The sequence below is a fragment of the Leguminivora glycinivorella genome, chromosome 25 (genome assembly GCF_023078275.1).
Source record: "Leguminivora glycinivorella isolate SPB_JAAS2020 chromosome 25, LegGlyc_1.1, whole genome shotgun sequence".
Taxonomy (NCBI): Eukaryota; Metazoa; Arthropoda; class Insecta; order Lepidoptera; family Tortricidae; genus Leguminivora; species Leguminivora glycinivorella.
In genome coordinates, this window is record NC_062995.1 from 11,268,349 (window position 1) to 11,291,891 (window position 23,543).

The following is a 23,543-nucleotide window of genomic DNA, read 5'->3' on the forward strand; positions in this document are numbered from 1 at the left end:
CCCAAACAATTACCTCTCATGTGGACACACTTTTCGACCTAACTAAACAATCTAGTTTAATAATTCTAAATCTATGGACCTAACTAAACAATCTAGTTTAATAATTCTAAATCTATGATTGACATTGACAGTAATGACAGATAATTTCATGTCTCATTCTAAATCTGTCCATGCCTCGTCCATGTTATTGTCACATTGTAGGTTGTAGATGAAGATTTGCTTCGAATGAGTTGGAAATATTAAGTTCACCATGGATGGTACGCAAAATAAGAAACCCTTGTTATGTTGCCGCGCCTGCCTGTCCGCCGGCGGCAAATTATTCAACATACATGAATATAAACTTACTGACGCCTTCACGCACATCACAGGGATTACTGTAAGTAAATAAACAACATGTTTGTTGCTTGAGCCGAGACCCAAACAGTAAATAAAAACAGCTTTAAATAATTACCATTTTTACATTTTTTTGCATAATTTCAGTAGCATAATTTTGTATAAAACCAGCGTGACTCAGGGGACCGTAACCCTGGCAATAACAGACGAGAAAAAGTTGATTCACCCATTTGCTATTCCATGTGTGGTCAAAAATCTAGAGTACGGGGATGGAAACGATAATACAATGATACTACTAACACAACACAGATGGCTCCTTATCCGTTATAGCCCAAAGGAAGCAAAACTCTTTGGGGTCAATCTGGGGAAAAAGTAACATGAGTCACGATTTTATGGCATGTTTGATTTATCCACAATGCAAGTTTAAGTGATAATCTATCTCTAAATCAGCCATACTCAAACTGTGCTCCGCGGATCCCTAGGGCTCCGCAAAGTCTCTCTGGGGGCTCCGTGTAAACTTTGCCTACCTGATATGCAACTTCAACACTCTTCCATAAAACCAAATATTCACCAATTGTTAAAGTGTTTTGATGTAATACCTCACATTAGAATCTAATGATTAGTGTTTACTATTATGATTAACTACTTATTAAAGTAAGGACTGCAATAAACTATTCTTGTTTATTTAATTTTAGGGTTCCATCAGATATTTTGCTTACTAAAAGGGTTAAATGGGAAAATAAGATTGAGAACCGCTGCTCTAAATAAGTGCTCCTTTCCCGATATATGCATAGATCTTTTCATTTGCAGCTGTAGTTCAAATAAACACGCAAGGGAATCGTGACTCACGTTACTATTACGTGGATTCACCCTATGTGTATGCTTTAGCAGTCCTGTCCGCGAATGTGTTAACTTAGTTAATGTGTGAATCTAATTTTAGGTTGACAAGGAGCGACTTCCGCAGCACCTGTGTGTGTACTGCTCCACTCAACTGCTTAAAAGTGTATCCTTTAGAGACATGTGCTGGCGCACACAACAGCATCTAAACTTAGATGCAGAAGAGAAGGTATGTATTAAAAAAAAAATGTACTTAACTAAGAATAATATACACTAGCATAGGTAGCTCAAAGGTTGTAAGAGATAGAATAGCTTACGGCTCGGCCACGACATTGGTCTAAACGCGACAGCGGTGAGTGGCGGCCATACATTGGAGCGAGACAGCGACGGAATTTTTCATTTGCATGTATACATGGCTGCCGCTCACCGCTGTCGCGCTTACACCTATGTCGTGGCTGGGCCATTAAGTCTTCAAAAAATCTAAATGGCAAAAGCTACAGCCTGCCAAAAACTTTCATATCAATAGCATAAGTAGTTCTCAAGATATTTAGTAATGTGACAGATGGACAGACAGAGCAGCACCATAAGGGTTCCTTTCGTACCATTTGGTACGGAACCCTAAAAAGAATAAACAATAATAGGGGTGCCAATGTCTATATAAACCTTTCCCATGTGGCAATTATTGAGTCACATTTGTATGAGAACAGTTTTTTTTATATATAAACTGGCCAGTGATTGACCTTAGTCGCACCTGATGGAAAGTGACGACAAGGGAATGTACAAGTTTCTAATGGGGTGGCAACGCGCATGTGACACTGTTTTCGTTGCATGCGTTCATAGGTTACGGTGTCCGCTTTCCATCAGGCGGACCGTATGCTTGTTTGCCACCGACGTAGTATAAAAAAATAAATAAAAAAAAGGCCGAGGTTGTAGCTCACTGGTTCAGTAATAGCCTATATTCACTCTTGACTTGAATACACCCAGATTGTATGATAAAAAAAAGTTAACTCCATTTTACTCTTTTTTGCCAAGTTGTCATCAATGGCCTCCAACATCAATAATATGATGGGTTAAGCAGCGTCCATTAGATTGCGGCACTTCCGCAAGTGGCTAGTGAGCCCAATGCGAGAGCGGCAGCCGCAGTGCCAAGTTGTATTTTGCAAATAAATGGTTATTACATTTTTTTTGTCATGTTTAGTGGATGCTGTTTAAATTTTTCAGCTGACCTTGGAAAATGTCCGTAAAATAAATTCTTCTAACCAATACCTGGACCTTACGTTAACCGAAATTCAAACCATAGAATGTATGGATGTACCATCAACTGACACGGCCATAGAATTTATAGATACCCCTCCAACTGATGCAACCACACATTTTATAGAAACAACTATAGATTCTGTAGATACACCTGCTGACACAACTATAGATGGTAATGATTCTACAGATATAGATCTCCCCCTGAATGATATTGATCCAGAAGGTGTTAATGTTACTCTTGAACCAAATTTTGATTTTACTAATGTTGATGATACTTTAAAAAAATACAAAACAGTAATTAAAACAAACAATAGATCAGGTCTTGATATTGAGCCTATGTACTTCCCACTGCTGGGCACAGGCCTCGGGCATAGTAGCAACAGTAACACAAATGTAGAAACTGTTGGAGATGATGATGTAAATAAAACTGAACCAATAATGATATATGAAAACATAAACCCAGTACTTAATGTCACCAATGAGGAATTTCGCAAATCGAGTTTAAAACCAGGTCAAGCAGATAGCAACATAAAAAGAACAGATACAAAAATTAAAAATAACAGAAATCAGAAAAATAAAAAAGACAATTCTGATGTAAAAATAAAAGAAAATAAGAAGCAGAAAAGTAAAGAAGACAATTCTGATACAAAAATAAAAGAAAACAGGAAGCAGAAAAGTAAAAAAGACAATTCTGATACAAAAATAAAAGAAAACAAAAAGCAGAAAATTATAAAACTCGCACGAAATGTAAAACATGTTGGTGTAGATGGAATAATAAAGAAAAGTGATTTAAAAGTTGAATATGAAAATCAAAAGCAGGTTCTTAATATAAGCAAAGATAAACTTCAGTATATTAAAGATAGAATGAGAACGATTGGGGCCAGTATCAAGAAGAAAATGCAGAAAGAAATCGGGGAAAACAGTGCAAATAAAGACATTAAGATAAGTATTGAAACTAAAAAGGAAGTTGAAGTAGATGGGGTCAGTGATGTAAACATTATTAGGATGCCAATAAAAATGAAAGTAGACAATTTGAAAGAGAATGCGCTGAAGAAGAGGATAGATATGAAAATGATGATGATGAGATGTAGGAAAATTAGGAAAAAAATGAGAAGGGTTCCACTGAATAACTATTTGCCGTGGTTTGATTATGCTCAATTTGAAAAGGATTTTGAAGTGAAAATTATGATTTTGAACAAGGTGAGATTCACGAAGTTTCTCTATAATTATGAAGTATATTTTTTCAACAAAATATTGGAGATGTGTGTTTAAATATTGTCGCTATATAACCTGGATATTGACTTTGGGAAATATTTATTAACGGTACTAAAATAGTTTGCACATAATATAATCTATAAGAAAATTCTGTCAATTAAGTGCGTAATATTATTTACAATACCGATTACGGGCGCACGTGTGACGTCGTTTTTCTAATTTCTTAGTTTATATTTGGTAATGTAATAACTAGTAGAATAGTATTAAAAATATCATGCATATTCAATTCAATTCAATATTTATTGATAAAACTACAATTTTACACGTCATAACATAATAAAACAATACTATACAATAGTTATTGGCACATGAGTTACAGTTCTACTATCCTATATATTCCCAATTATACCTCTATGCAGGAAGAGCAACTGCAAGAAATCGTCGCTCGTAAGAGTTCCCGGAACTACCTGGAGTCACCGTTCCGGTGTGAGTCCTGCGGAAAAGGGTTCAATGCGGAGGCCGCCTTCAACAACCACACAAATAGACACAGTCCTGTAAGTACAAACAAATAAATAATTTTAATTTAATTTTTTTAATTTTTTTTTTAAAGTACCAGAGAGAGAAAGAGATTTTAACCACGCATTTCTGAGGCTAAAAGTTAATAAATAATTCTATTCTCGAACCACTCGCTTCGCTCGTGGTTCAACTATAGAATCCTTTCACTTGCTCGTTTTTCAATTCCACACTCGGCGTTAAAATACAACTTTGCCCCCTTGTATAACAAATAACTATTTTTAGAATAGAATAGAATATTTTTTTATTCGTAAGCACTTAACAACGACGATAACAATATAATATACACAAAAATTAACGACACACAAACAAGTAACCATACACACAAAAATTAACGACACACAAACAAGTAACCATACACACAAAGGCTAACAAACAAAAGTGCCACGAAATGGTCTCATCTCAGCATGTTGCTGGCGACTTCCAGCGCTGGTCTTCCGATGAGGCCATTTGGTGAAAACAATCACGACAGGTAACAATTTATGAATAATACAACACTAATAACAATAAAAAATATCAAAAAAGAAAGTATGCGGGCTTTTTGCGGGCTTTTAAGTCATAATAAAATATGGTACTATTTTTTTTCGTGTAATTAGACAGTAATTAATAATATAAGATATAATTTGAAAAAGAGTCAAGTAGCCTATTACTATGAAATCAAATCGAATTGAGTGACGTCACGGACAATTCAGTTACTATATATATATTTCTACCTGACTTATTACCAGTAAATAGAAATTCTATTTAAAAATAACTTTTTTCCATGTTTTTCTTATAATTATCTGATGCTTTATTTCGTGCATGGTATAAAATATTTTATTTTAACTACAGTCAAGTTCCCTATTGCCCCCCAGTCGAGATTTGCCCCGTTGTACCTTACAACCCTTTTCTTCCAGAGCGTGGGCGCGTTTCCTTGCGAGATCTGTGCCCTCCGCTTCCGAAGTAACGGTTTGCGACACAGTCACGAGGATACTCACAAACTCAAGTTCACATGTAGCTTGTGCGGGTTCGTGACCCGGATGAGGTCAGTAATAAGGTATACTCTTGGGTCGACACTTTCGTTTTTCGTCACGTTCCTAAATTTGTCCGATTCTGGTTTCGTCAGCCATTCTTTATTCGTCATGATTGTCGATGGTCTTTCTCAACTACGGTCAATTTCGTTGTTCATCTTTATCTTAATCCGTCTCGTTATTTACTCGTCATAATCTTCTTTTGGCATGTTCGCTGTTAAATCTATGTTTTTCGTGTTTTTTCGTAGTCTTAGGTCGGTACCAACTTAGAATATGTCCAAATACGAAATGACGAAAAACGATTGAGTCGAAATAAGAAAAGGCCAACAACTCATTATGGTCAAAGATGATAATGACTGTAGATTAAGTTGACGAATGAAGAATGGCTGACGAAAGCAGAATAGAACAAATTTAGGAACGTGACGAAAAACGAACGCGTCGACCCAAGAGTATACCAGTAATAACACTAATACCATGAACCATGAAATAAAACTTGACTTTAACTTTTCTTGTATGTGGGTAGCTTTTACACATTGTATTTTTTCCTCAGTCACCCGTTGACCACGAATGCTGTAAAGTGTTCGAAACGTCGGGATGAATTGTAAATTCGTACGCGATTTAATCCGTTTCCATAGTTTTATTTCATGAGTAACTGTCGCGGTAACCGAAGACAATTTTAACACTAATACGACTTTATAACCCGACGTTTCGGATATTACGTGTCGTGACAGACTCGTCTGTTCTTACGCGATTAAGTCTCTGTTTAGTTTAAAAATGTGACAACTAGGGAACAAATCAAATTATTTTATTGAATATTTTGGGTCACTATCAAGTTGACCTTATCGCTAAACGACTATTTCGGCTAGATGTCAGAAAATTTAAATATACAGTCAGTATAAAGTCAATTCAGCTGGGATGACATGAAAGTAGAATACTCAATCAGCAAAAAGTAAATTTAACTGGATGGCTAAGACTTAGAATGAATGAGTAGCCAAACGTCTGGAAATATACATAGTCCGTATGATTAGCATATCTAAAAAGCCAAAAGTGTAGTTAGTTAATTGACGTCAACACAGAACTATTCAGTAGCAAAACGTCCAGAAATATAATGTGTCATCGCCATGGTTTATAAATATGTAACAGAACAGTTCTTATTAACAGTGCGAGAAGGTTTGAATTCTCAAGACACTTAAGCATTTTAAAACCAGACGTTTTGCTAACGGGTCGTTTGGCGTTTATTCTATTTAGCAATAAAAACATTAAACAATCCAGATTTTTTGCTCCTTGACCGTTTAGCGTTCATGTCTGTTTTGTAATACAGACATTCGAAGATGAAGATGTTTTGCAGTTAGATCATTTTAAATTGTTACGTTTTAAGATCCAGACGTTTTGCTAAAGACACATTTAGCATTCATGTCTACGTAGCCACAAAGACATAACACAATCCAGACGTGTCAGCTATATAGTCTTTTAGCGATAAGGTAAATTTGATAGTGACCCAATATTTTTGATTTGTTATTTTTTCAAGTAGTCACACTACTATATATAAATTATAAATTGAAATAGATATCATACATGAAAGAAAAAACGGCAAAGCCCACTGGTGGCCGAGCTGGGAATCGAACCCGGGTCTTCAGCTTACGCGGCTAACGTCTTTACCACTAGACCGGCGGCGCGGAGCGGAGGCGGGCGTGTGGTCTAGTGGTAAAGACGTTAGCCGCGTAAGCTGAAGACCCGGGTTCGATTCCCGGCTCGGCCACCAGTGGGCCTTGCCGTTTTTTCTTTCGTGTATGATATCTATTTCAATTTTTAAAAATGTGAGTTAAAATATTGTTAGTTGAAATCAAAGAGGATCGAGTTTTATAGATATAGCCCGTTTTCACATTATCCGATCCGATCTCGAATGTCGGAAAGATTTCTATGGAAAAAATCCAAGATGGCGCCTGTAATGAATGGGGTATCGGTTCTACATCCGATATCGGATCGGATAATGTGAAAACGCACTTACTGTCAAAGTAAAATGTATAATCACATGTATAGACTGCTTTCTCTCGACTTTCACGCGTACTTTTTTTTCCTTTAGGAGCGATTATTTCCGAAAATATTAATATTATCAAAAAACTATTTCAGTAAACCCTTATTCATTTTTAAATACCTATCCAACAATAAATCACACGTTGGGGTTGGAATAAAAAAATATCAGCCCCCACTATACATGTAGGGGGAGTACCCTAATAAAACATTTTTTTGCCATTTTTTTATTTTTGCACTTTATTGGCGTAATTGATATACATATTGGTACCAAATTTCAGCTTTCTAGTGCTAACGGTTACTGAGATTATCCGCGGACGGACGGACAGACAGACATGGCGAAACTATAAGGGTTCCTAGTTGACTACGGAACCCTAAAAATGGTCAAGTAGCCTTTTCAGGGGTTCACTTTTTGGTATGGGCTTTGTCAGTCCAGTACTCCAGTATTAAATCCACAATTTGTAAACCACATTTAATGCAAATAAAGTTTACTTACTTACTTAAATCGTAATCGTTCTAGCTACTACTAATTATATTTTATTTATTTATTTTATTATGGAAAAAATGTTGAAGGATCATTATTTGTCTACTTCATAAACTTTCTGTTTTCCAAGAAATTTCATGTCGTTGAAATGGTCTCCATAGTTATATCTCATATATTGTTGTATTTATTAGTATATGTAGTCTATCATAGTTTTTATATTTGTAGTATATGTATTTTATTATATTGTACATTTAGGTACTAGCCTTCTGTTCTTCTTTGCACCACCCGTAAATTTTATTCCGATCGCCACTCGACTATCTGAAGGTTGTCTGTAAGAGACCGCTGTTTTAGCGATAAGACCGCCTGTTGTTACCTACCACGTTGTATCTGTTCTGAATTATGTTTCTTTTTCTTCTGTAGTGTGCAATAAAGTATTTTATTATTATTATTTATGGAACAAACAGTCATCCAATGAAATAAGGTTACAACATGTTTTCTTAATTTTAGACTTACAGTTTCCAATATTGGTTTAAAGTTATTAATTACACAATGTGGTACGAGAATAACAATGTGATATACAATTTAAATGATTATCTTAATGATAATTTAACCCTTAAATGCATGACCTTGACAAAGATTTATTCGAATTTGAATTTTGACGTGCTGTCAATAGAGTCAAAAATACATGGTGCATATATACATCACTATGCATTTAATGGTTAACTGGCATAAATTGTGAATGTTCAAATTTCAAAAGTACCTGTCTTTAGTGTAGTAAAGAGTTAAGTCTTAATTAGTCGTAATTGGGTTTTTGAATACATTTTTTAATGAGCCTAAGCTTTCTAACCACGCTCTGCTACCAAAAATGTTTATGAACGGACAAGAGGGGGCAAAATAGAAATACAAAAATCTGTCAAGGTGGTCAAAGACATGCACTAACCTTCTCTCCGGGAGTCAGGAACTGCAGGCAGGATTGGCCGGGGTCCACACTTCATCACGGAAGCACAACCGTTTTTGCACATGTCTTATAACAGTCTGTCAGGTGTCAACAACTAATTAGAGGGCCGCGCGGACGGGGCGAGGCGCGAGGGGAGGGGAAACATATCTTTTAAATATATATGGTTAGGTAGGTAGAATTATAGGTAGAATTTTGAACAGTTATGTTAGTGTACATGCACGCTTAATAAACATATTTTTCGAATAGTTTGTTCTACTACGAGGGATGGAAAATAGATGTTTATGTTTAACATGACATCGGCGTTTTCTAGTACCAGGAACTCTAATACAATCAGTAATATAATCAGTTTGAATTGAAGCAATTGTTCAATGCAGGTATATGGCGAGGAATCACCACGCCATGCACAAGGGGGAGACATTCCCGTGCCGACATTGCGGGAAAACTTTCCTGTAAGTTTCTACCATAGAGGAATAAGTAAGGGGAGACCTCAAAATGGCAGTGGACAATTTCTTTTCTGCACAGCTTACGAAGGGCATTAACAATCTACCAACCATGTAGATTGGCCAGAGTAATAGAGTTATAGACCGTCAACCAAATCTTGTCACTAGAAAAAGGCGGCAAATTTAAAAATCGCGGGCTAGCAACACTAGTTTTGAAAATCGGTGGAAATTCGCGTGTCATTTGTATCTTATCTGTGGAAACCTCCACCCTACCAAAAAGAGAAATAACTAGCACATATCCGTCCCTTTTTAATACATTATCTAATTCGGAAGGAAGGAGCGAGCCCCTTGAAAAAAAAAATCTGTGGCTGTTCGACGTACATTGCTGGTTTTTGTTCATTTCATAGGGATACCATACTTTAGTTTGATATACATTGCTACTGCCAAAATTTGGTTGACAGGCTATATTAGAGTTATTTGTTTTTTAGCATTACTGATTAATAGGCTAGTTTCCTACTAGTCAAATCAGCTTCTTTTTAAAAACTGTCAAAACGATTTACTAATATGGAATTACTATGAAATACTGAGGAGTGACGTCACGGTCAATTAATTTACTTTATATCTTTCTCTTTGACTTATTAAATAGAAATAATGTTTAAATATAAATACTGGCCATATTTTTCTTCTAATTATGTGGTGCTTTTTTTCGTGCACTGCATAAAATATTATATTTCAAGTATAGGAAACTAGCCTATTGTTGCAAATAATAAAATTACCAATAAATTCATTAAGTCTTATATCTTGGTACAAGACTTTTTCGCCAACCAGGGGGGTTACCATGACGTACTAAAGACGTTCAGTTTAGGTTGAGAGAAAGGGACACAGCTATATCAGTTACATAGCTCCGTCCCTCTCTCTCAACCTAAACTGAACGGCTTTAGCACGTCATGGTAACCCCCCTGATATGTTATGTTCTTATGTTATAGCAAACCCACGTCGTGTCTGACCCATATGAGACTGGCGCACCCCACACTCAACGTGTCTTGCAACCAGTGTGGGGAGACCTTCGTCGGAGACTTTGGCCTGAGGCTACATCAGAACAAAGCACACGGCAAGGTACAGTCACACCTCGGACATTGACGATAATAGTTATTTGTTATCAAAGAGGATCGAGTATTAAAGAGCGTTACTGTCAAAGTAAAATGTGTAATCACAGTGCATAGACTGCCATCTCTCGACACAGGCTTAAAACGTTTGAACCTCAGTTTTGACAATTTGACCCATATTCTTAGCTTGATATGTTTTAAATTGTCAAATATTAATATTAGCGCCTCTAGCCGAGCGTACCCCAAAGGTGTATCGCCATCTAGCTCACCGTACCTTTTTCTGTATGGTTTTGGGGTACGTTTTTTTCTTAGACTTTATCTGTCTATACGAAGTTATATAGGTCTTTGTTTGTTATACAAGGGGGGAAAGTATTTTAACGCCGAGTGTGGAATTGAAAAACGAGCAAGTGAAAGGATTCTATAGTTGAATCACGAGCGAACCGAGTGTTTCGAGAATAGAATCCTGAAGTAAAATACATTTGCACCCGAGTGTAACACGAAACTTTTCCCCCATTATAGCTAGGTAGTTTCCTCGCTGTAATGAGCTACACAAAAATGCGTTTATCACTGCTTCCAGTAGTTCCACAGGTGGTAAATCATCTTTATTACTAGATTCACCTACTTTTCTCAATTTTAAAGCAGGTTATTTGACTTTATTCAAGGTCGTTGTTGTAGATTAATTTTAAACGGGTGTTGTAGATTAATTTTAATTATATGTTTCGGCTTTGCTTTTGTCTGGACCTGAAAAAAGAAGGTTATCAACCTCATTTAAGGCGCATATGACGGTCTTGCCTTATAAATAGAAAAATGCTGATATGTTGAAAATATCAACGTTATTTGTTTTAATATCTATCGCATTACTCCAAGTTATTACAGAATATAACAATGAACATGATTTTGATACTTATTTGCCTACGAAATTACGCGACAACGGGCACTAGACGGTCTTTCTGTACTCAGCGCGTGGAGACGGTCAACCCGCCGAGCCTTAAAAAAAGTGATTTTTATCACATAAGTTTACTTTAATTCACCAAAGTATTATAAAAGCTGTGTACAATATATAAAATTTGCCAGCCCATAGGACCATGCGGATCACTTCAGACTACTTTAATAGTCTAGTTTTATCCACTCAAACTTTATTTCAAATAAAGTATGCCGGTCTTGCCCGCACTGACCTTAAAAAGAGAAAATACACAAGAAATTGCACAAAGGTGTGGTATTAAACGGCTAATCAACTGGTTCAATTGAAATTTAAATAAGTATTGTAGATTTTTAGAAATTATTATTTTTATGAATTTTTCAGTACAGATGGTCGTTTTTTTACACACTAGTTCGAGAAGTGGTTCATTATATGCCAGGTCGAAACTTCGGAGGCTCATCTATACTGAAAAACGTCGTACGATACACGTGCGAAAAGGAAATTCGTAACTCGTGTCGATTTAAAACACTCCCTTCGGTCGTGTTTTAATTTATCGCCACTTGTTTCGAACTTCCTTTTTTACGCACTTGTATCGTAATGTACTATTATGACCCGGCCCGGGTATAGGCAAACTTGAAGATTTTTTTATAAAAAAACTAGAATTATGCAATAAAAACAAGGTGAGGCAAAATTGGGGTTTTTAACACACTGTGGAACTGTCTAAACGATTTGCTAATATGGAATTACTATGAAATACTGAGGAGTGACGTCACGGTCAATTAATTTACTTTATGTCTTTCTCGTTGACTTATTAAATAGAAATTATGTTTAAACATAACTACTGTCCACATTTTTCTTCTAATTATGCGGTGCTTTATTTCGTGCACTGCACCAAATATTTTATTTTAAGCAAAGACATATGTAACTCCGTATAGACGGATTAAGTCTAAGAAAAAAACGTACCTCAAAGCCCTAGAGAAAAAGGTACGGTGGCCTAGATGGCGTTACACCTTTGGGGAACGCTCGACTAGATGGCTCTAATATTAATATTTGACATTTTAACACAAATCAAGCTAACAATATGGGCCAAATTGTCAAAACCGAGGTTCAAAAGTTTTAACCTTGTGTCGAGAGATGGCAGTCTATGCACTGTTATTAGTTATTACACATTCTACTTTGATAGTAACTCTCTATAATACTCGATCCTCTTTGATTTTAATTTTAAGTAAACTACGACCTGACGACCGGTCTGGCTCAGTCGGTAGTGACCCTGCCTGCTGAGCCGCGGTCCTGGGTTCGAATCCCGGTAAGGGCATTTATTTGTGTGATGAGCACAGATATTTGTTCCTGAGTCATGGGTGTTTTCTATGTATATAAATATGTATTTATCTATTTAAGTATGTATATCGTCCATCGATTTAAACTTCTCTAGATACACTATCACCTGCAAATTCGACACTCAAAAGTGTCCGATCGCTTAGTTGCAAATGTGTGCGTCTAGTTGACAAACGAAAACTTCGCAATGTAGTAAAAACTACTTTCATTTTTTTACAAAAACAACGTTATTTCTTAGTACTTAAAGTTCAATTTCAAATGCAAGCAATTGGCGGTTATGACATTAATGAATGTGATCATCGTGAAAGCCATAAAATTTTATTACCGCAGATCGCAGGTGTGCATATTTTTAAACAAATCTACGTCTTATTGCAACCAACATAAGTTTAATTTCGTTCGCGCTGCAACAATCTAAACGCCATTTTTACATTGGGAACGAGGATGGACAGAGGCATCATGGGAGTCGCGCTATGAGATGAAATGCGAGAATGAGGACATTTGCGGTATTTGTGCGAAAAACTGTTTTAAAAAATCCTATTAGATACAAAATTTCTTAAGGAACAAAACGTTTGGTATAACATTTTTCGAGATGTTGCGTATTTGAAGCGAAAAAAATGAGTTTTTACTGTATGATATTTTTATTGATATTATCTCAAACAAAAAAATATATAAGGTACGGCGGGACAATTTGGACTGGGGGACAATTGCAACTGATCAATACCTCCACGTTTTGCAATGTTTGCATTATTAAATAGAGTCAACTGAGGTATATACAGGGTGTCCCACGGCGATGTCATATGGAGGGAAAGTACCTTAAATATCGAAGATAGCATATTTTGTTGAAAGAAGACTTCATTTTATTTTCAAAACTTAGTAAAAGTGCATTATTATTTTTTTAATTTTTACTATGAGGACTTATACAGGGTGTATTTTGATAGCGGGTCAGTAAGGCCGGTATGAGATCCCGTAGTCCTACATGAAAATAGTCTAAGGGGACCATCCATCAATTTCAAATTTATGAAAAATGAAAAATTTTCCAAAATCTGTAAATGCCATTTTTCATCACGATATATACAATATATAAATACTTATATACATAGAAAACATCCATGACTCGGAAACAAATATCTGTGCTCATCACACAAACAAATGCCCTTACCGGGATTCGAACCCGGGACCGCGGTGTAGCAGGCAGGGTCACTACCGACTGCGCCAGACCGGTTTTCAAAGTTTCTAAGTTTTGAAAATAAAATAAAGTCTTCTTTCAGCAATATATACTATCTACGATAATTATTTAAGGTATTAAACAGTTGAGGGATTGTATGTGGTGTGTGAGGGATGGAGCACTTGGAGAATATGAATTAAGTAGCTATTAAAACAAAGAAGAATTGAATGATGACATTAATTTATTATTCTACGTAATTTCTTTCAAAGCTTTGTGTGGGTAAATCTTCTCTCCGCTCCTCAGCTATAATCTTGCGCCATTTTTCCCTTTCAACGTCTTGTTTTAGGAATCTGGAATAAAAACCTTTTTTATTACTTAAAAACGAATTTGCTATTCCCGGGTTGTTTCTTTTTATAATTAAAGTAATTTATAAGATATGTATTAATGTTATTGAATTGAAATCATTTATTTCAGACTTATTGGTCCATAATAATAAATAAATACATACATTATTAATATGAAATAGGCTTCTTTTACAAAAAATATAAATTAGCGACTCCATCATTCCATTTTTAACTATGTTCCACTTCAACTATCTTTTGTCGCCGTCCGCTCATTACTAGTATAGCGCGAGAGAAAGAGACAAACTGCGTAAGACCAAATCAAGGAATTTACTTTAATTATTCTAGAAAATAAATGTTTTTAGTAAGTTAGGAAGCCATTTTGGCCACAAATGCATAACATTATAAAATTATTAACAATTACTTACCGGAAATACGATACGTCAACCTTTTTTAACGTATATAAGGTGTTATTTTTGCACTTTTTTACGGAGCACTTCGGCATGTTGCCGACACGGCGGATGAAGCGCTACTGACCGCCCAATTGTGCTTAGAACATTTTCAAGCACAATTTGCTGCGGACACATTCTAAGCCGTGATGGTGCATCTAGGTAGTTTAGATCGATGATATCGTCGCTTAGCACCCATAGTACAAGCTTTGCTTAGTTTGGGGCTAAGTTGATCGGTGTAAGGTGTCCCCAATATTTATTTATTTATTTAAAGTAAACTAGCCAATTTTCCTTTTTTCAGAAACGGCAAGAGTTTAAGTGTCACACCTGTTCAGCCAACTTCCTTAACGAAGAAGCTTTGAAGAGACATACGGAGTCGGCTGGCGAGCATAATGACAAAGACCTGCGCCCGTGCGAGCAGTGCGGAGAGAACTGTGCGAGCGAGACACAACTACAGGAACATGTCGAGAAGGCACATCCGAAGGAAACGTACCGCTGTGACGAGGTACTTTCCTTTTTATTTCGTAATTAAGAGTTATGCGGATATCGTCTCGCTCGAATCTAGAGCAGAGCCCAACTGGGGTAGTACCTCCGCCTTACAGAAGACCGCAGCTAAATAGCACTAGACCCTACTCATAGTGTTGTGTTCCTGCCGGTGAGTAAGGCTGCCAGAGCTCAGCGAGGGTGCGGTGTGCTGACGACGGGAGGACTTACGGAACTAACTTGTTCCGTCTATTGTCCTTTGAGTCGTCGGCAACCCGAACCCTCCTAGGAGCTTGTACACTCCTTTTTGCTATGTACTTAACACAGCAAAAGGGAGTGTACAAGTTTCTAATGGGGTGGCAACGCGCATGTGACACTGTTTGGGTTGCAGGCGTCCATAGGTTACGGTGACCGCTTTACATCAGGCGGGCCGTATGCTTGTTTGCCACCGACGTAGTATATAAAAAAAAAATGTTCCCCTCACTAGCTCGGAAACACGTGTTTTATCATTTCATTCCAGCGTAAAAGCGCTGGTAGCCTAGCGGTAAGTACGTGCGACTTTCGTTCCTTAGGGCGCGGGTTCGAACCAGTGAGTTTTTCGGAATTTATGTGCGAAACGTTATTTGATATTTGCCAGTCGCTTTTCGGTGAAGGAAAGTATCGTGAGGAAACCGTACTAATTCCAATAAGGTCTAGTTTACCCTTCGGGTTGAAAGGTCAGATGGCAGTCGCTTTCGTAAAAACTAGTGTCTACGCCAAATCTTGGGATTAGTTGTCAAAGCGGACCCCAGGCAGGGAGCCTGTGTGCTCCCAAATAAATAAATAAATAAATAAATGTGCCGTGGCAAATGCCGGGATAACGCAAGAGGACGATGATGGGTAAAAACGCATTTTATCCACTAGTGGATAATGTGATTTGACCTTGAATGTAGGAAAATTGTCTGAAAAGTTGATAAATCTAGTGATGAAGATGATGTGGAACTACTGGAAGCAGTGGTCAATGCGTTTTTTGCTACCTTCGCTACAGTGAGGGGAAAAGTTTTGTGTTAGTGCTTTTTCACATTGATCCGATATCGGATGCCGGACCGATACCCCATACATAACAGGAGCCATCTTGGATTTTTTCTATTGAAATCCTTCCGACATCCGATATCGGATCGGATAATGTGAAAAAGGACTTAGACTCGGGTGCAAATGTATTTTGCTTCTTGTGTGTTGAAAAATTCGCAAAGTTCGGGATTCTATTCTCGAACCACTCGCTTCGCTCTTGGTTAAACTATAGATTCCTTTCACGTGCTAGTTTATCAATTCCACACTCGGCATTAAAATACAACTTTGCACCCTTGTATACCAAATAGAATAACTATTCTTTTATAAGGGTTAGGATTGTGTTGTGGGTACTCAGACAACGATATATATAATATATGTAAATACTTATATACATAAAAAACATCCATGACTCAGGAACAAAATCTGTGCTCATCACACAAATAAATGCCCTTACGCCGTGTCTTGCGTGTCGCGCGACCGTCGCCGTCGCGTCTCATTACATCGTCTACTTCCATATCGATAAGGTTTGGTTTCGTATGCGTCGCATCGCCGTCGCGCGACCGTCGCCCACGCAAGCCTCGGCGTTACCGGGATTCGAACCCGGGACCGCGGCGCAGCAGGCAGGGTCACTACCGACTCTTTTTTTTTTTTAATACTACGTCGGTGGCAAACAAGCATACGGCCCGTCTGATGTAAAGCGGTCACCGTAACCTATGGTCGCCTGCAACTCAAACAGTGTCACATGCGCGTTGCCACCTCATTAGAAACTTGTACATTCCCTTTTGCTGCAAAAAGCAAAAAGGAGTGTACAAGTTCTAAGGAGGGTTCGGGTTGCCGACGACTCAAAGGACAATAAACGGAACAAGTTAGTTCCGTAAGTCCTCCGGTCATCAGCACACCGCACCCTCGCTGAGCTCTGGCAGCCTTACTCACCGACAGGAACACAACACTATGAGTAGTGTCTAGTGCTATTTGGCTGCGGTCTTCTGTAAGGCGGAGGTACTACCCCAGTTGGGCTCTGCTCTAGATTCGAGCGAGACGATATCCGCTGTGCTGTGCCCTACCACACAAAGCGGAATATCATTCGCTATGCCCTACCCCCTACAGACCGGTCGTCATATTGTTTCAGTGCGACATATCGTTTATCGACACACCGGCGCTTGAAACACATATACAGCGCAACCACATCGGGAAAGGCTACGCCCCTTCGGACCGGCGCCGGCGCGCGGAAGACCGCAAGCATCTGTATCTGTGGCGCAAGAAACACGTCCCAGAAAAACCCACCACGCCCAACAATCCCAACAAGCCCACTATTCCCACCAATAAGCCCCAAGCGGTGGTGTGCGACCAGTGTGGCCGTTTCATGAAGGTAACTATCAACAGCGGCGGGGGGTTTTTTTTTAATACTACGTCGGTGGCAAACAAGCATACGGTCCGCCTGATGGAAAGCGGTCACCGTAACCTATGAACGCATGCAACGCAAATAGTGTCACATGCGCGTTGCCACCCCATTAGAAACTTGTACATTCCCTTTTGCTGTGTTAAGTACACAGCAAAAAGGAGTGTACAAGTTCCAAGGAGGGTTCGGGTTGCCGACGACTCTAAAGGACAATATACGGAACAAGTTAGTTCCGTAAGTCCTCCCGTCATCAGCACACCGCACCCTCGTTGAGCTCTGGCAGCCTTACTCACCGGCAGGAACACAACACTATGAGTAGGGTCTAGTGCTATTTGGCTGCGGTCTTCTGTAAGGCGGAGGTACTTCCCCAGTTGGGCTCTGCTCTAGATTCGAGCGAGACGATATCCGCTGTGCTGTGCCCTACCACACAAAGCGGAATATCATTCGCTATGCCCTACCTCCTACAAATATGTTTATTGTGTCAGTCGCAGACCGTATTCCGGCATCACATACTGCGCGACCACCAGAACGTGAAACCCTACGCCTGCAACGAGTGCCCGATGAAATTCTTCAACAAAGGGAACCTTCAGGTATGACGGCCAAAGACCTTTCCCCTGTACAGCGAAATCACATTTTTTGCCATACTAAATTGAACCTTATCACCGAGACAGAAAGGTGATCGTGTCAGACTAGCGAAAACGGTCCACATGAGAGGGCATTGTTTGGGCTGGTGTCTCTCTCGCACGTGTGGCCAGCGTTAATGAGGTTACATAGTACGAGTAGTAGTATTTTTATCTGTATATTACCTGACTTTATAACTTTTTAAGTATATTACAGATACATGTAAGTATATTATTTTTGTGTTTTATTCAAACTAAGGTTTCGATATATTATAATGTTATTATTTTGATGCCAATAAATCAAAGATTTGTATAATTATAAAATACCTTTAATTGAGTATTAGTAGATTTGGTAGTAACTTTGAAAATTGTCTGGTATCCCCAATGTATGACAGTGATGACGTCACTGAATAATGTTGACATTGTCAGTAAGTGCGAGAGGGACACCAGCCCAAACAATGACCTCTCATGTGGACACACTTTTTAACTACACAATCTAGTTTAATAATTCTAAATCTATGATGACGGCATTTTTAGAAAGTGGGGCTCGCATTGAGTAGGGTTGCAAAAAAAAACGTTTTTTTTCTGGCTTGAAAAAAAAAGCCGTGAAAAAAAACAGCTTTTTTTCTGAAGATGTTTTTTTCTAAAGTATGAAATCTCTAAATTTGCAAAGCAGTTAATACTTATACAGAGTGGGGCCTGTAACAAAGGCGAAGAATTGAACTGTAGGCTATTCTCCTTATACTGATCAAAATTTGTTCAGTGACTTTTAAAAATTATGAAGTCTTTAAATTTTTAATTTTTCATACAAAATAAATATTAGCTTCAATGTACGCCATTATTGTTGTCATTGACGTTGTCTGTCACACTTTAGACATAACAGAATTCGCAATACATCGCATTCGCTTAGAAAAAACTTTCAAGGGTGATAAACAGGGAGCGTACTTTTCGTGCCGATGACATCAATTTGACGTCACGCTCCATATAGGGTGATCACAAATTGTTTTATTGTTAATTATTAATCATTAGTCATCAATAATTTTAAGTTATGAATTTCTTTGCATGGTAATGAATGCAAGAAGGATGGTGTGCTTTACGTTAGAGAGAAATTTTCTTTTCTACGTATTTATTGTAATGTGTTGTTAACAATACTATTTAATTAAATTTATTTATAAAAACAAATCAAAAAATTTAATTCACGTTTCACATTTCAAGTAGGTATTATTTATGCTACATGTAAATGGACTACTGTATTTGAAGATTTTGAAGTAATTTGTATACGATTAAAATGATTGATCGGCATGAAAAGTACGCTCCCTGGTGATAAAAATCAAAATACAAGTTATTTTTAAAAGGCTCCGAACAAATGTTGATCAGTATAAGGAGAATAGCCTAGAGTTCAATTCTTTGCCTTTGTTACAGGCCCCACCTGTATACGGTTGTTAGACTTATTAACTAGTAAAACAATTTGATCAAAAAACTTTAATTTATACGGTCAGAAATTAAAGTTTTTAGTAAGTTTTTAGTAGTAGTAAAAGTGACATTTACGAAATCTGTAGTTGGTAGTTATCACTATTTTCTGCTGGCAACACCACCACCTCTCCACGCTGCACGCCGCATCGGGGATTCCCCAATAAACGTTTGTATACTGAATGTTAATCGAAGTAAAACTTACGTTATTGTTATTGAAACAATTGTTATTATATTGCCATACGATTAAATAAATTGAAACATGTTACAACTCACGAAAACCGTTATTGTCTAATTATTAAAAAAACATATTAAAAAAAACCATGTTGCTGGTTTTTTTCATGTTTTTTTTTTCATAATTCTGAAAAAAAAAAAACAGTTGGTATTTTTTCTATTTGCAACCCTAAGCATCGGTTGTTAACAAAAAATTAAGTCGCTGTCAGATTTGTTACTATTTTTAAACATAACGTCTGTACGCATGGGAACAAATCTAATTATTTTTAATAAATATTTTCCGCTGTAACGGGGTGGCCTAGGGGTTCATGGCTTTAGCCCGGATTGCTAAAGACACCGGTTCGAATCCGACTATGTTGCTTGCTTTAACAAACTGTCATCCGCTTCCCGCTCTTTTTCACTAATGTTGGTACAGTGTCATATGTGTCATGTAATATGTTTTGTTTTTGTCTGTGTTGTCCATAACTTTGTTTTTTTTTTCCCAACCTATCCTTCCAAAAACATTATCAAAATTTCACCGAACACTCTCGTTAAAAAAAAAAGTCAAAAGTCTTCACCTCGACATTGGCAGAATTCACCCCGCTTAAATTAGCGAGGAGTAAAAGCCATGACGGAGAGAAAAAAAAAAAAACAAAACATAACGTCTGTACGCATGGGAACAAATCAAATTATTTTTAATAAATATTTTCCGCTGTAACGGTGGCCTAGGGGTTCATGGCATTAGCCCGGATTGCTAAAGACACCGGGTCGAATCCGGCCTACACCACTGGTGGTGTCCGTCATTTTTTCTTTAATATATGACATCTTGTTTTGATTTTTAATATAATTTATACTTCCTGTCAATATGAAAGTTCTATGAAAATAATTTAATTTGTTCTTAGAGTATTAATGGCAGCGCCATCTCTCTTCGCTAGCTTGTAATCACCTGAGTTGATTCAGCTAGGAGGTCGAACCATACTGTTCTACCTCAGGGATGGCAGAGGGCGCCACGAGCCTTCGGGAATGTCATATACTTGGAAATTTCGACCCTAGCCTTCGTGCACCGATGACCGAGTGTTTCAGGCATTCGCCCGGTTAGCGGAGTACGCTGGTTCGATTCCAGCTCGGAGCACTGGAGGCCTTGTCACTTTTTCTTTGTATATGACATTTATTTAATGTTTAATATGAAAGTCATTCATTTCAATGGCAGTTTTTAGAGGACGCATCCTTTTCGCTTAACTGCGTCCTGTGTATTTGAAGTAACATCGATCTAAACGTGTGTATGTGTGTGTGTGTAGATACACCTACGGAAGCACACAGGGGAGAGACCGTTCCAGTGCCCCGACTGTCCGCTCGCCTTCTCCTTCAAAGCGAACCTCTATCGACATCAGAAAACCGTAAGTTCTCGTTTTTACAACATTTTACCTTTTCCGAAACGAGCGTTCTTTGCGTTATAATTTATTAAAATTTATTTCCAATATCTGGGCGACAGAGCGTTCTATTTTATTATAACACGTTTTTACATAAAAAAGAACTCTTATAAATACAAAAAAAAAACTTAATTTTCAGTACAGATGGTCGTTTTTTTACGCACTAGTTCGAGAAGTGGTTCATTATATGCAAGGTCGAAACTTCGGAAGGCGATCTATACTGAAAAACGTCGTACGATACACGTGCGAAAAGGAAATTCGTAACTCGTGTCGATTTAAAACACTCCCTTCGGTCGTGTTTTAATTTATCGCCACTCGTTTCGAATTTCCTTTTTTACGCACTTGTATCGTAATGTACTATTCTGGTCGGGATGCGAAACCAATCAGATGTCAATCTGCGATCTGTCTGCGAACATTAGACCGACCTCGTACAGTCGCCATCAGATATATAGGAGCGCCCGAGGTGCTCACAAATATCTGAACACGCCTGTATTGCCATGGCGTTAGAGGCGTGTTCAGATATTTTTGAGTACCTTGGGCGCTCCGATATATCTGATGGCGACTGTACGACTGAGCTAAGCGGGCCGCGAAATTAACGTCCATACTTGACGTTTACGAAAGAAAAACGCATTAAAACCCGAAAATTCGCGTTTTCCGGGATCTAAGGCTAAGAGGTGTCCTAATTGACAGATTAAAGTCGAGTAGAAGAAAATAATTAATATAATTATGTTACAGGCACATCTAGGTATCCGGGACAGCTTCCCGTGTGCCATCTGCGACCGTACCTACACCACAAAGGCCTCGCTCACTACGCACGTGAACACAGTTCACTGCGGACGCCCGTGGCCGCGACGGGACAGGAGCAAGCGACCGAAAACTAAAGGCCAATCAGCTGAAAGTACTAAAACGAGTACTGGGAGTCAATAACCCAGTTTACACGTGTTTTTATACCATGTCGGTGGCAAATAGGTATACGGTCCGCCGATGGAAAGATAGATAGATGGATAGATAAAAGCTTTATTTGAATGCTGCAATAACACACAATTACAAATGCAACACAGAACAACAAAAAGAGAAGAAGAAAAAAACATACAATTGACTTAAAATTACGTACACAACATTAAAAAAAAATGCTTACCAACACTGTGTGCATTGCAGCAAAAACAAAAGGGTTCCGACTCAGCTATACGCTTCACCCTTTCGAGTGAGGCACTGATATTCTGCCGGCACCCAGATCAGAAAGCGGTCCCCGTAATCTATGGCCTGCAACTCAAGGGGTGTCACATGTTGGCGACCCATTAGAAACTTGTACTCTTTCAGAACCCCATACTGTAGTTCATCGGAAACTATAACTCAGCTTTCAAACAAAAAATACTAAATACAAATCGGTTCATCCGTTCGAGAGCTACGATGCCACAGACAGACAGACAAACAGACAGTTCACTGCGGACGCCCGTGGCCGCGACGGGACAGGAGCAAGCGACCGAAAACTAAAGGCCAATCAGCTGAAACTACTGAAACGACTACAGGTCAATGACCCCGTGTACATTACGGGATCGCTGGCTCTGCACGTGAAGACAATAGTTTTGTTACCATATTTCAATAAATTATTAAAACAAAACAAATTGTTTCCTTTTCGTTTCACATATCAAGTAGGTATTAATTATTCCACGTATGAATAAACATATAAACATAAACATAAACATAATTTTTATTGAAAACAAGTATTGCATATTTACATTACATCCAACAAATACTTAAAATTATCGATGATTTACATTTGCCCGAACTAGGGAAACCCTGTGTTTCAGGCGAGAGGTACGGCAAAACAAGGTTCAAACTTAAATCAATGTGTGTTTAGACCTACCTATTACCTATCTATATTCATTTTATAACTAATAGTAGATTCTCTGTGTCTTCGTACGTCATATTTTGGAGGGCTTTTCGGAGAGTTTCCTTACACTTCGTGTAGCTAAGTGAGTATAAATCTAAAATTGCATTAAGCTTGTTATATAAAAAAGGACCCAGAGCGATGAAAAATCTCATAGAAAAGGCATATTTCCTATGAATGTTTTGTTGACAATAGCTGTCTTTTGAAGTTATTTGTACATGATTAAATTGATTAATGAATAATGATTAATTATTACAATAAAACTATTCCCTCACTTTCACTGCGGACGCCCGACCCCGAGACAGGAGCAAGCGGCCGAAAACTAAAGGTCGATCTAAAACATACAGTAGTAGAACGACTACAGGTCAATGACCTGCACACTACGAGATAGCTGGCTCTGTCGCCTGTCAAAATCGCGACCAGACGACCTGTCTCACTCATACAAGCATGGTACGCGTTCGCTTACACGAGCTTGGACTGTGTGCGTAGGAACGCACTTGAGCACACACAGAAACTACTGAAACTACAGGTCAA

General features: G+C 38.0%; 2 protein-coding genes across 4 annotated transcripts in view; one reads left to right on the forward strand and one right to left on the reverse strand.

The window, feature by feature from the left end:
- The window catches only part of LOC125239157 (zinc finger protein 345-like), a 215,312-nt gene that overhangs the window by 68,249 nt on the left and 123,520 nt on the right, over nt 1–23,543 (reverse strand). The gene's annotated exons all lie outside the window — the stretch shown is intronic.
- On the forward strand, nt 201–22,739 carry LOC125239153 (zinc finger protein 564-like). Of its 3 annotated transcripts, XM_048146658.1 has the most exons (14): nt 208–257; nt 369–376; nt 1,274–1,399; nt 2,392–3,627; nt 4,062–4,196; nt 5,112–5,239; nt 9,073–9,147; nt 10,125–10,254; nt 14,755–14,958; nt 17,116–17,355; nt 17,871–17,975; nt 20,987–21,085; nt 21,854–22,110; nt 22,362–22,739. In XM_048146658.1, exons 1-13 carry the CDS (start codon nt 251–253, stop codon nt 22,043–22,045), a joined length of 2,685 nt encoding a protein of 894 aa, XP_048002615.1. In that variant the 5' UTR covers nt 208–250; the 3' UTR covers nt 22,046–22,110; nt 22,362–22,739. The 3 variants fall into 3 exon arrangements, with proteins under 3 accessions (XP_048002612.1, XP_048002613.1, XP_048002615.1); XM_048146655.1 differs by having other exon boundaries at nt 201–376; XM_048146656.1 differs by having other exon boundaries at nt 201–376; nt 21,854–21,978; nt 22,592–22,739.